Source organism: Centruroides sculpturatus, unplaced genomic scaffold, assembly GCF_000671375.1.
Source record: "Centruroides sculpturatus isolate CEXI.00-Female unplaced genomic scaffold, Cexi_2.0 scaffold1345, whole genome shotgun sequence".
In the NCBI taxonomy this organism is placed as follows: domain Eukaryota; kingdom Metazoa; phylum Arthropoda; class Arachnida; order Scorpiones; family Buthidae; genus Centruroides; species Centruroides sculpturatus.
This window is the reverse complement of record NW_019385916.1, coordinates 203511-217131: the sequence shown is the minus strand read 5'-3', so window position 1 is coordinate 217131 and position 13621 is coordinate 203511. Positions and strand designations below refer to the sequence as shown.

Below are 13621 nucleotides of genomic sequence, written 5' to 3'. Positions count from 1 at the left end.
TGGGATTAATTTAATAAACCAAATTAAAGTTTAGTTTAAATGAATTTAAACTCAAATTTCACATTAAATTTTATTAATTTCTAAAGTAGATTTTTGGAGAAAAGTCACAGAATTTTTAAATAATTATTTAAAAATTAAAATGTTAGACATTTAAAAATAAAATAAATAATCAGAAAATGAAGTTGATGTTGTATGCTACGTGTTGAAAATAAGCGCAGCTGGTGTTTCCATAGGAAAGGGTATATAAGGGAACTTCGAACAGACCTCTATTTAAATTTTCTACGCCTTTACTGCAACGACGAATTAGAACATTACGTTATAAAACCTAACGTCCAGCATATTTTAATCGCTTATAACAAGGTAAGTTTTCTGTTTTATCTTTCTTCACCATAACAATATGCATGAAGAAAGAATATATTTTATCATCTATTTAAAAAGTAATTATTTACTTTTATTCATAGAAACCTTAAACACAAGAAAATGTTTACTTTTTGGTTGTTAATTGTAATACGATTTTTTTATAAAAGACGACGTTGGTTATAAACTGACTTCATCTATTATATAAAGCTTTAAAGCTGGCTTCAAGTAAATTAACGAAATTTAAATATTAATTATAATTTTATGCCGTGTTTTGTTTTATAACTGTTTAACACGTTATTTCCCGAGTTACTGTTTAGAATCGACAACATTTTTTCTTGTAGTTTTTTACACATTAAAAAATATTAAATAATAAAATAATTTGATGAATTCAATAATGTATTCGAATTTCTTAATTTTAATAATGCCATTTTTTCAAAGAAAATGTTTATACAAATACAAATCTTAAATATAGGACTGTATAAACGAAACATTTTGTAACGTGGCAAGAATATTTCCATACGTGAGGTATTCATGTTATAAAACTTTGATAGTCACGAGATCAAGGATAAAGAAATAGAACAGGTGTTTTGTTCTATATAGAGTGAGATCAAATTTAATTTAAATTTTACTCGTTATTAGCATTTGTAATTTTCGGTAGGATTAAGTTTCTGGATAGGAATTATATTTTAATGACATTTTTTCAAACTCATTCTTACGATAAATATATTTTTCACCTTCAATTATTAATAATAATAACATAAATTTTTGCTGAATGAAATCTCTTAATTGATAGCGCTACACACGTGCTTAAAAATTATCAGGACCTTGGAAATTCGTGCAAGAGCTCTTGCTAGCTTTTTTCTTTTAGATAGTCTTTAAACAACCAAAAATTTAAAAATATAAATTAAATAAATTTAAATTATATTTAAAAGCTAATAATATATATGAAAATCTAGATGGACTGCCTCGAGTGGCGGGAAAATGTCCCTTTTATTTGGTTTTCCGAAACGTGTGCAAAAACTCGATTCATCATTGAGTTAGTCTGGGAAAGGAAATCAACTTCTTTTAAAAAATCTGATGTTTCCTCCGTTTTTAGATAAAATCTTGTTGGAGTTTAAAATATTATTTTCTGTTATTTTAATTCTTTTCTCCAAATTATTATTTTAATTAAAATGATCCTTCCCAGAATCTTTAGATCTCACATTCCGCTAGCCGAAATTAGTGTACAATTAGTAATGGAACCAGATTACAGATAGTCAACCTGAGTTAGAGATAATTTGAATATAAATATTAAGTGAAAAAATATTTTACATTACGTATAAATTTATAATTATTATGTCANGATTAAAATTATCTTCCCTTGAACGTTCAGATCTCACACTAGCTTTTTTTCTTTTAGTCTCCAAGCAATCAAAAATTTAAAAATATAAATTAATTAAATTTAAATTATATTTAAAAGCTAATAATATATATGAAAATCTAGATAAAATATTTTAATCATGTTCGGCATAAAAGTATAATAGAGAAACTCCGATAAATTGAAATCAATCACTAAAAGCACAGGCTCCTTCAGAAATAAAGATCTCTCACTTCGTAAATGCATATGATAAGCAATTCCTCTTTCCAAGATTAAACATTTGTTATCTTTTAGGTAATTTGAAATTGTAATTTTCCTGGTAAGATATCGGAAGAAGCTTATTGCCATGTAATAAAATGTATTCTTACAGAAACCTGCCAGACGAAATGAAAACATCAGTGAATATGAAGCTTATAGTAGTGTTGTTCGTGTTTGGTATCATTCTTTCTCCAATTAATTCTATGGACGCTTCGGTATTTAGACCTGCAGATCAATATCAATTTCTTAGGGATGCCCTTAATATTTATTGTCGTAAGTATTCATAACAGGTTTCTGTAGGTATTTTCATCTGTTACTCATTAATTATTCTTCAATATTTCGATTAAGCCTATGGAAGTATAATTTAAATTTAACGAAAATATATTTATTTCTCTAATTTTTTTTAATTAGCATGGACTTGTCGCAATCAAAGAGACTTTCGATTTTGCTTGATTGAAAATGGCGATATTCTTGTAAGCTTTTAAACATTTACAAAAGTTTTATCGTGAAATAAGCTTTCTAAACAATAATTTTATTAAAATTCAATATGTAGAGTGTGGATTTCGCTATAAATTGTGCTCGACAACATTTAGGTTTTTGCCAGACTGTAGAGAAATGTGCCGAAATAATATGTGAAAATCGACAGACAAATGGACAAGTAATTGATTCGTGTTTCTGAACTTTGCATTAATTATTATTAAGTTTATAAATTGATGATATTTCTATTAATAGGACTACGACGATTTTATCCAGTGTTATGCTAATGCTACATATACTCAGAGTTTCGCGGATTGTAATGTTTATTCGAGAATCCAAGTAAGTACAAGGCGATTAAATGTATTTATGTAAGATATTTTGAATAATTATTCCATCAATTATTCTATATTAATCAAGACATTTTTAAGTGATTAGCATCTTAATTTAATATTATGAAATTAGTTTGTAAAGTGCGACGGAAATATTCAGAAACAATTGATATTCTTTAATTTACTTCAAAATTTCAAATTTATCTGTTTCTTTATTTATTATATTATAATCATTAATGTGTGAATAACAAGATATAATGACTGATTTTATTTTTATTGCACGAAATTGCAGAAAAAAACCTGAACATTGCGAAAAAGTTATTTACATAAAATATATTTAAGAAAAAAATGCGCATTTGACATTAATATGCAAACCTTAAGCCCACGTGTAATTTCTGACAAAGGAAAGCAAATTATTCTAAAAGAAATTGTATCATCCAATGCTTTAGCAAAGCAGTTAACATCTAGGAATGACGTTAAGCTATGGCAATACATTTCTTAAAAGAGCAGAAGGACTGTAAACGTCTCTGTGCGGCAAAAGTAAAGCACAACAATCAATTTACCTATGATAAACTGGCGGCAAAAGGTATTCAGTGATACATGGACAATTAATTCACGTGGTCCTGATGTAATACGTGGTATAGTGCTATTTGCACGTCAGAATGCGGAATAGCTGTTTTGGACTAATTTTGGCTACGATGAATTCATACATAATATAATACACCAATATGACTTCTAAGACGCGCTGGACAAGCATTTAGTTGTCTTTTGAGAGTAAACAGGTGGTCTATGTTGGAAACTGCATATAGAAAATGCGACTATGCTTATTGCTGCATACTTTTTTATGCATTTGTTTCTAAATTAAAATTTTCAGTTTTATATTGCTTCTTTTATTTTATGAAAAAAAGACATAACATTCAGAATGATTCTAGTGTCACGCCGATCATACCTTGAAAATAGTTAAATAATAAATTATAAATCAGAGAAATTTTTATATTTTAAGTTAATTAGAAATTGTGGATTGAGTTTAAATTTTTCGGTTGCACCTTTCATTGTATTTAAATATATCGTTAGGTGTAAAACCTTATTATTATTAAACTTACGATTTAATCAATTTGAATTCTGTTAATTCTAAGTACAACGTCTTCTATTGAGATTTAATAAGATGATTGAGGTAAAACCTGATCATGTAAGTGTTTGACGATGAACATCAAAATCAGTATAAATCGTCCTCGGAATCTTCATTTTTTTCACTTTTATTTTGAATCGAGTAAATTTGGTCTGTTAGTTTCTTGGTGTGTAGAAAAGAATACGCGAAAGCAGTTCGGCCAAGTTTTCACCGAAAAAATGTGGCCAGGTGTATGACCATAGCAGAAAGATGTAATTAACTAAACCGTATAGAAACTAGAACAATTTTACATCATTCATTTTTCTCTTTAATTACTGTTATAATATCAGGCTTTGCATTACGTCATACATTATTCATTTGCGTACATTCTGATCAAATTAAATTTTCATTTTTAGAATGTTTTTTAATTTGTATGAGTTATTTAAATTCACGTTTATATGTATGTTTCTTTACGTAATATTTTAAACACATTTCTATCGATTACACAATTATTTATTATCGATTGTTTTGTAGTATAGTGATTGATTGTATTTCAGCCTGACTGCCGCTTCACGCTCTTTAATTTATATATTTAATACATAACCTCTTTTACTAATGTAAAAACTAGGATTTCACGTGTAGATTCCAGTCTATACACCACTGTTTCTTCATATAATTCTATGATATTTTTGGAATACAAACTAGGATTATACGTAATTTTATTATTTAAATAATGGAACTAAACTTTTATAAAGTAGATCATTTTTCGAAAAGATATTTTATGTATTGGATTTAGACGTTTGTTTTTGTTATTTTACATTACATCTATTATTTTTTTATATATTAATATATATATTTTTCTTTAAATTTAAAAAAAATTAATTTAAGAATAATGATTTATTATTATTTTTAATTCAAATTTCCTATGTATATCACGTGCGACTAAATATCCAGATGGCACACGCGCTTATTTGTCAGCTGAATGACGTCAACCTACTAAAATNAAATCCATATCAATATCTTAGGGATGCCCTTAATATTTATTGTCGTAAGTATTCATAACAGGTTTCTGTAGATATTTTCATCTTTTATTCATTAATTATTCTTCAATATTTCGATTAAGCCTATGGAAGTATAATTTAAATTTAACGAAAATATATTTATTTCTCTAATTTTTTTAAATTAGCATGGACTTGTCGCAATCAAAGAGACTTTCGATTTTGCTTTATTGAAAATGGCGATAAAATTGTAAGCTTTTAAATATTTGCAAAAGTTTTATCATGAAATAAGCTTTGTAAACAATAATTTTATTAAAATTCAATATGTAGATTCTAGATTTCGGCATAAATTGCGTTCGACAACATTTAGGTTTTTGCCAGACTGTAGAGAAATGTTGCGATCTAATATGTGAAAATCGAAAGACAAATGGACAAGTAATTGATTCGTGTTTCTGAACTTTGCATTAATTATTATTAATTTTATAAAGTGATGATATTTCTATTAATAGGACTACGACGATTTTATCCAGTGTTATGCTAATGCTACATATACTCAGAGTTTCGCGGATTGTAATGTTTATTCGAGAATCCAAGTAAGTACAAGGCGATTAAATGTATTTATGTAAGATATTTTGAATAATTATTCCATCAATTATTCTATATTAATCAAGACATTTTTAAGTGATTAGCATCTTAATTTAATATTATGAAATTAGTTTGTAAAGTGCGACGGAAATATTCAGAAACAATTGATATTCTTTAATTTATTTCAAAATTTCAAATTTATCTGATTCTTTATTTATTTTATTATAATCATTAATCTGTGAATAACAAGATATAATGACTGATTTTATTGTTATGTACATGACTCTTGATGAAATTAAATGAAATATGATTAACGTGTAAAATAACTGACATATTAATTTAGAAACAAAACGTTCAAACACTGTATAGTTTTTTTTAAATATTCCACTTTTATAACGCGTACTAAATTGGCTGTTCTTAAATAATAATATTCGCGCATGTTTACTAGATTTTTGAAATAGCAGAATGTTTTTCCCCTGCTTATGTAGGCTATTTAGTCAAACATTAAGAAATATGGAGAAGAGCCTAAACTAATCGAAAATGAGAAGACAAAGATCACACTGTTTGTTAAGTGATACTTATCTGTGATTGAAATTGCAGAAAAAAAACCTAAACATTGCGAGAAAGTTATTTACATAAAATACTGTATGTTTAAGAGAAAAATGCGCATTCGAGATTAATATGCAGACCTTAAGCCCGCATATAATTTCTGACAAAGTCCAGCAAATAATTCTGAAAAAAATTGTATCATCCAACGCTTTAGCAAAGCAATTAACATCTAGGAATGACGTTAAGATATGGTAATAGTACATTTCTTGAAGGAGCAGAAGGGCTGTAAACGTCTCTGTGCGGCAAAAGTAAAGCACAACAATCAATTTACCTATGATAAACTGGCAGCAAAAGGTATTCAGTGACACATGGACATTTAATTTACGTAGTCCTGATGTAATAGTGCTATTTGCACGTCAGAATGAGGAGGAGTAGCTGTTTTGGGCTAATTTTAGCTACGGTGCATTCATACATAATACAATACACCAATTTGGCTTCTAAGACTCGCTGGACAAGCATTTAGTTGTTTTTTGAGAGTAGACAGGTGGTCTATGTTGGAAACTGCATATAGAAAATGCTACTATGCTTATTGCTACATACATTTTTGTGCATTTGTTTCTAAATTAAAATTTTCAGTTTTATATTGTTTCTTTTATTTTATGAAAAATTAATTTAAGAATAATGATTTGTTATCAACTTTTTAAAATTCCAAATTCTTAATTCAAATTTCCTATGTATATCTTTTTTAGTTCATCATATATGTTCTTTTTTTTCAATTCAATCGGAAAAACAGGATATAAATGAATTGTTTTATTTATGTTACAAGACGTTTTATACGTTCCTAATATTAAAATTTGTCTGATTATTGCCAATAGTAATGTCTAAATAATATAAATTATTATTTTCTTTAGTTTTAATTTCAAATTGTATATTATTATGTGTGTTATTCGGTATATTTACTATTACGTTATTACTAATTTTTAGGTTAATGTACATAATTAAGTAATCATCTGCATAGCTGAAACATAATTTAATACTTTTAATCTTGTTTAATAATTCATCAATTTCATCAACACTATATTCACAAGTTTTGGAATCATGTTTCATTACATTCTGAAACCATCTTTCTGTCTAAACTACTTGTTATTAATTTAATTACTTCAATAAACCAATTCTCTAAACGAAACATTTTAAAAATTCAATGTATACTCGGGTATATGTTTTTTACATCTAAACTTACCATTCTATCAGTTTTCTCCTTTTTAAGTTTATTTCATTTATTAATTACATTTATTAATCTTACAAACTAATGCTCACTCAACTAATGCTTAATTTCAGCTAAATATTTTTAACTGAATATTTTGAATATAGTCTATTATATTTTTAAAGTATTCTTTTATATCCTGTTTTAACTTATAAAAAAGGATATAAAAGTGTATCTTCTGTTTTGTGAATTTTCACTCTAACACCTAATTTTAATGTTTTATTATCACTACTTTGCAGTGTGAATTTTTAAACTTTAATATATATTAATCATTTTCTTGTGATTTTTTAAAATTCCTTCTTAATATCTTGATACGAATCTATAGTTAATTGTATAGGCCTATATTTTCGATTATTTTTCAATGACTTTTTCAATAAAACATTGTTTTATAATGAAAACTAATTTTTTAGCTTTAACCGCTTTAATATTGAAAACTGATCATTCTGTTTCTATTTTTCGAAAAATTCTTCACTTTTCTAATATTTCAATCTGTTTTAAATGTTTTATTTAAATGCACAAGTTTTAAATTATAAGTAATCGTAGTCAATAATTTATTTTTATCTTTTTGCTTAATGAATGAAATCTGAATATCACGTAGTGCCAAATGTTACGATGAGAAAATGCAGTGAATAAGTTCGTGACACGTGACATTCTCAACATATGCTGCTGCTAGTCACGTCACCGAAGTTTGCCTAAAAGTGTATAGCAGGCTAATCAGAGTTCACCCAATCAACTAAACAATCCACTCTGGAAACTATCTTGAGAATTTAAGTGTCGAATGACGTTTATTCTGGATCCAGAATGATTAAGTAACTCAAATTATGTCATGACATAGAAATGCCTGAAATTTTAGATAAGTACTGTCTGGCTTATCAGGTGACCACGTTATGCCACAATTGCCTTACTTTTACAGAATGGATATAATTAGTACAGTAATGCTTAAATTGTGTTTTTATATAAATAGAAACGATTAGATTATTGTATTTACACATGTTTGATTTTATACTTTACAAATTTATGTGTTGCGCCATCTGGTAAGAGAGTTTATTCTAAAATAATTTTTATATTTTTCCTGCTTATAATAAAAACAAAATACTTATTTTTGAAGGTAGGCGCGCCTTTCTAAATAAACTGTAAATTCTAGTGACAAGTAAACTCTCATTAAGTCTGACCTCACTGAAAATGCCATGATCCACATCTATCTCCGTGCTCGTTGCCTTTTATCTACTAAAATTTAATAGCATTCATGTCCCAATTACAGAAATAAACTTGTTAAGTCGCCAAAGTCTTGGTTTATTCATACTTGAGATAAAATGCAAATAGATTTAGACAGACACAACACAGCCAGATTTACAGACAAAATTTTGTTAGAAATACTTTTACATCTCTTGGTTTTCTGCAGTGTGAAAACATCGAGAAATGAAATAAATAAATAAAAATTCGGGTTGTTTGAAACTTGATCGCTCTTCCTACTTCACCTATCTTTTATTAAAATAATTTAAAATGTAAGAACTGAACCTTTTCCATCACTCTCTTCGGTCAAGATGTTATTTAAATCACACAAATGTTGCAAATTCATGAGATATATTATTTGTATAATTAATTATATAAAATAAATATAAATATATATTAATATAATTAATTATATATACTGTAATTATAGTGGTTAATATTTACATTTATATAATATAAATAAACATGAAGTTTAAATTAGTTTACATTGATCTACCTGTATATATTTTTTGATAAATAAATAAATATATATATGTTTTTTTTTCTTTTAGGAATGCCTGGAAACTGCGCCTGATTGTTGTTAATAAAACTGAATTTCTTCGACTTTTCTTCGTTGTCAATTTATTGAAGAATTGCATTTACATGATCTTTAATTTTCTTATTTGATGTATAACAAATTAGTGTAGGTTAATTATATCGCTATATAAATTTATACTTTAAATTCTGAGTTGATTTAAATTGTAGAATTGTATTCAAATTTCTGATGATTCAGAATTTGCTTAAATAAAGTATTTTAATAACTTGACTTTTATTCATTTTGTTCAATGAAAATGCTGACGAAATTTAAAAATTGTGTTGTAACTTTCAAATTGCAGATCTTTATATTTATACTGTCTGTCTTTTGTCTTTTGTAAATATGTAGAACGGAGATCATGAATAAAGGGGTCACAAGCTGTTAAAAAGTAAGAACAGGCTTCGCATGTACTGTACAGTACATTATGCAAGAAGATACTTTATAAGCCTATATATAAATATACAATTAACTACGTGAATCGAGGAATAAGTACAGTACATATTGATATATATATATACACACACACACACACACACACACACACACATACATACATACATACATACATACATACATATATATATATAATCCCTCGATGCTACTGCGTTTATCAAAGTCGGGTTAATCAAATACAGCGGTACCTCGGTTCTCGACCGGACAATTACCTGCTAGAACAAATTTTCGGTTAATGACAAATATTTTAATTTTGTCATTAGTAAAACTTTTCTGTGATAAAAATGAGTAATTAATTTAAAACTAAAATGAAAGCTTAAGAAATAAGAAAATGGCAACCCGACGACAAAAGGGTCACGCTCACAGGTGTCCCCAAAGTACGGGTGCCCATAACGGAGAAAGATAAGTGAAAATCAAAAGCAGATGTAGAAAACTTTTAGTTTAGAATGAACTACATGGACAGGAACAAAATACGAAGTTCCGATCTTAACCAGAAGTTCCATGATTTTTTAAAACAATACATTAATTAAAACTTTTAGTCTCGCATTGTGACGTTGTCGCAATAAGCAATTGCTCGTTTTCAGTTACATTTATTTAAAACGTGAATACTAAACGACACATTATTTTTCTCATTAAAAATGATCTTCATTTATATCTTATTTCGCAGTCAATGATGTGTTGTTGTTTGACTTTATAAACTAACAAACCGAGCAAATTTATTCTTGTCCATTCTTTATATTAGTTACAATTAACGCAAAACACAAAAATCTCATTTAGTCCTTATTCTCGAATAATTATATAATACCCATCGAGGTAAGACAATGTTTTCGCGATGATTTGCAGACTGCCATGTCATTAGCATGTTCAATCTTAGAATTTCTTTAAAAAACCAAGAAAATGTTGCATTTTAGAAAAATCTAACGTGACTTGCAATCCAATAATATTTTATAATCTTAGACTAAGGCCATCATTATTATCATTGATTCTAACCAAAAAGTCATTAATCCTGCTGTTATTTTTTTTCATAACATAAGTATATTATAATATAATGATGGCCTTAGTTTAAGATTGGAACAGAAGAGTTTTTTGGATGTGCGATTTCTAGACATTAGTATCGAGTTCAGAAAAGGCGAATTATCCACTAACGTTTTTATTGAACCATCACACAGCCCATTGTATATTCCCTCTCAATCCAATGATCCGTATAAATATAAAATTGAGGTTTTCAGAGCTTTAATAAGAAGGGCATTTTTGTATTGTGACAAAATCCAAGATAGGATTAAAGAAATAGATAGAATAATGAACGTGGCACAGACCTTGGGTTACCGAAAAGGCGTAATTCTAGGAATGGTTAAGAAGTATGAACACCAAGAAAAGGTCATTTAAAAGTGTTCCCACTGGAGTCGTGAAATTTACCTATAATGAAAGTATGAATAGCGTTATGAAGGAGTTTGCTGACAGAAAAGGTTCGAGAATGCTTATAAAGAGGGCCCCAAATTTATACAAAATTCTCAGAAATGATGAAGGTAGTATAAAGTCAGAAGAGAAAGCAGGAGTTTATAGAATTCCTTATGAGAATATGCAATTGGATATTAAAAAAGACTATATTAGAGTAATCACCAGGAGTTTGGGACTTACAAGTTAGACTTAAGGAACATATTTATAATATCAGAAAGTAGTCCAATGAAACAATTTTGTCTCAAATGGCGCACACAAGGCTCTGTAGTCAAATGGAATGAGGCAGCCATCATCAAACCTTCATCTTCCCTATCTTTGGCGATGACCGCTGAAAATATTCAGATGTATAGGAGTAAACTACAGGAAGGCTGTTTGAATGCGAGAGGTGCCGAAAATCTTCCCTCTGCATGGAAGTTTATGGTTAAAAAATTTACTAAGAACCCTAACCAGTTAAAATAGTAATTTTATTAGAGGCGTTAGTAATTGTATTTCTTAATACTTCTATGTACATAATTTTTTTATTTTTTATGTTATTCCGTTGCTTATTTAATTTTTTATTTGAATTTTGTATTCTATTAATGGAATGCTTTAATTCCAATTTCGTTCGCAACTTGAGGATGGCCAGTAAATCAGGCTGAAAATGTTTCTTTTTTGAAATAAATATATTTCTCGGCAAAGATAAGGTGTTATATATATATATAATATAAAAATGGACATGTATATCCCTACATTTCACTTTTTCGCCAAAACTACACATCGCACGTGAATGGTGTTTGTATGTGGTAGTTGCCCCAAGTCTCCATTCGCGCACCAGGGGGGTTGCGTCTCGATAGCTATAAGGGTGCGGGAGATATGGGGCCGAAAGTGGTTGAAAGTGGCTTTCTATTTCGAATGTTTTGTTCGAATTTGTTCGAATTAAATTCGAACATAAAATTCGAATATTGGTTCGATTATAGAACGATTGTAAACGTTTCAGAAAATTGATCAAATTGAAAATAGTTCGTTTGATTCTCGGCAATTCTCTTCAGCGGTAGGTGTTATAACAATTACTATGGTTATTGAAATATTGAATGTAAATGAAGTTTGCTTGCAAAACCTCCGCGGACGAAGTCGCGGGTAACAGCTAGTTTTAGCATAAAACAAACTTACACTACGAAACAAATATTTCTGAACACAATCGGCTGTTCGGAAGTCTCGAGTGTCGATATTGTCTTGTAGTTTACTTTTTGAGCGTCGATGTTTCTTTTGTTGTTCGTCGCAGGTGGCCCCGGGGCCATCTGCGACGAACAACAAAAAGAACATCGCAAGTTTTTCTTGTATCGTGATTGAATTGAGGTGGAGCCGAAAAAAAAAGCAATGCTTTTACTTGTTAGATATAGAAAAGGCGATCCTTGTACTTGACGATCTCCACGAAACAGGCATCTTTGTACCCTCCTGTCACGGGAGAAGCGTTCCTTCTACTAGCCGGAAAACAGAGATGATCTTTGCCCTTACGACACGGAGAGATATATATCACAATACTGTATTGGTTAGTTAGTAGGTGGTAAACGAAATAGAGATCACATTTTTAAAAATATGTCAAGGGTAGCTCTACTTTTGGCCACTACTGTATATATTTTTTATATATATAAACAGGTCTATAATGTTATAATGTAAGTTAGCCAAATTTTAGGGGAAATCGTTAATCCCGCGTCAAAATGATCTAGAAATGTTCGCATGTAGGTGTGGCGGAGGAGACAAGATAACAAGTACCTTACAAAAAATCCATTTATCTAAATATATAAAATTACTTGTCCTGACTGACTGACTGGGTGATTCATCATCGCTCAGAGCAAACCGCTAAACCTAAAGAGGTGAAATTTGGTACACAGTTAGGGTACGTCATAAAAACGCACACTAAGAAGGGATTTTTCGAAATTCCCCCGCGGATGGGAGAGGAAGAGATTTAAGGCTTAACCGAAAAGCTGCTTCTACTGTACTATTTTAGATGCGATTTTTTATTTTTATCTGCGTTGTAGTAAGGTATGCCATGAGAATGCACACTAAGAAGGGATTTTTCGAAATTCCCCCGCGGGGGGTGAGGGAGAGAATATAGTCTTCATCGAGTACTTAGGTGTATTAAATTAATAACATTTCAGACATTGTTATAAATATTTTTATCCATTTCGATTTTAAAAATGTTCGAACCGTTTTAAATTCGAATTTGTTATTTCGTATTCGTATTGTATGCGTTTTAGTAGGGTATGCCATGAGAATGGACACTAAGAAGGGATTTTTCTAAATTCTCCCGCGGGGGGAGAGGGAGAGGATTAAGCTTAACCGGAAGAATGGCTTCTACTGTACTATTTTAGATGCGATTTTTTGTTTTCAACTACGTTTAGTCTTCATCGAGTACTTAGGTGTATTAAATTGATCACATTTCAGACATTGTTTAAATATTTTTATATATTTCAATTTTAAAAATGTTCGAACGTTTTAAATTCGAATTTGTTATTGCGTATTGGTTCGATTATAGAACGATTGTAAACGTTTCAGAAAATTGATCAAATTGAAAATAGTTCGTTTGATTCTCGGCAATTCTCTTCAGCGGTAGGTGTTATAACAATTACTATGGTTAT

The 13621-nt window shown here is 29.0% G+C and overlaps 1 protein-coding gene across 2 annotated transcripts; it reads left to right on the top strand.

Moving 5' to 3' along the window:
* Positions 1-228: 228 nt before the first annotated feature.
* On the top strand, positions 229-9329 carry LOC111612561. 2 transcript variants are annotated; one of them, XM_023353790.1, is made up of 6 exons: positions 229-360; positions 2088-2248; positions 5076-5137; positions 5218-5322; positions 5397-5480; positions 9070-9329. In XM_023353790.1, exons 2-6 carry the CDS (start codon positions 2104-2106, stop codon positions 9100-9102), a joined length of 429 nt encoding a protein of 142 aa, XP_023209558.1. In that variant the 5' UTR covers positions 229-360; positions 2088-2103; the 3' UTR covers positions 9103-9329. The 2 variants fall into 2 exon arrangements, with proteins under 2 accessions (XP_023209558.1, XP_023209556.1); XM_023353788.1 differs by lacking the exons at positions 5076-5137; positions 5218-5322; positions 5397-5480 and adding exons at positions 2387-2448; positions 2529-2633; positions 2708-2791.
* Positions 9330-13621: the final 4292 nt, after the last annotated feature.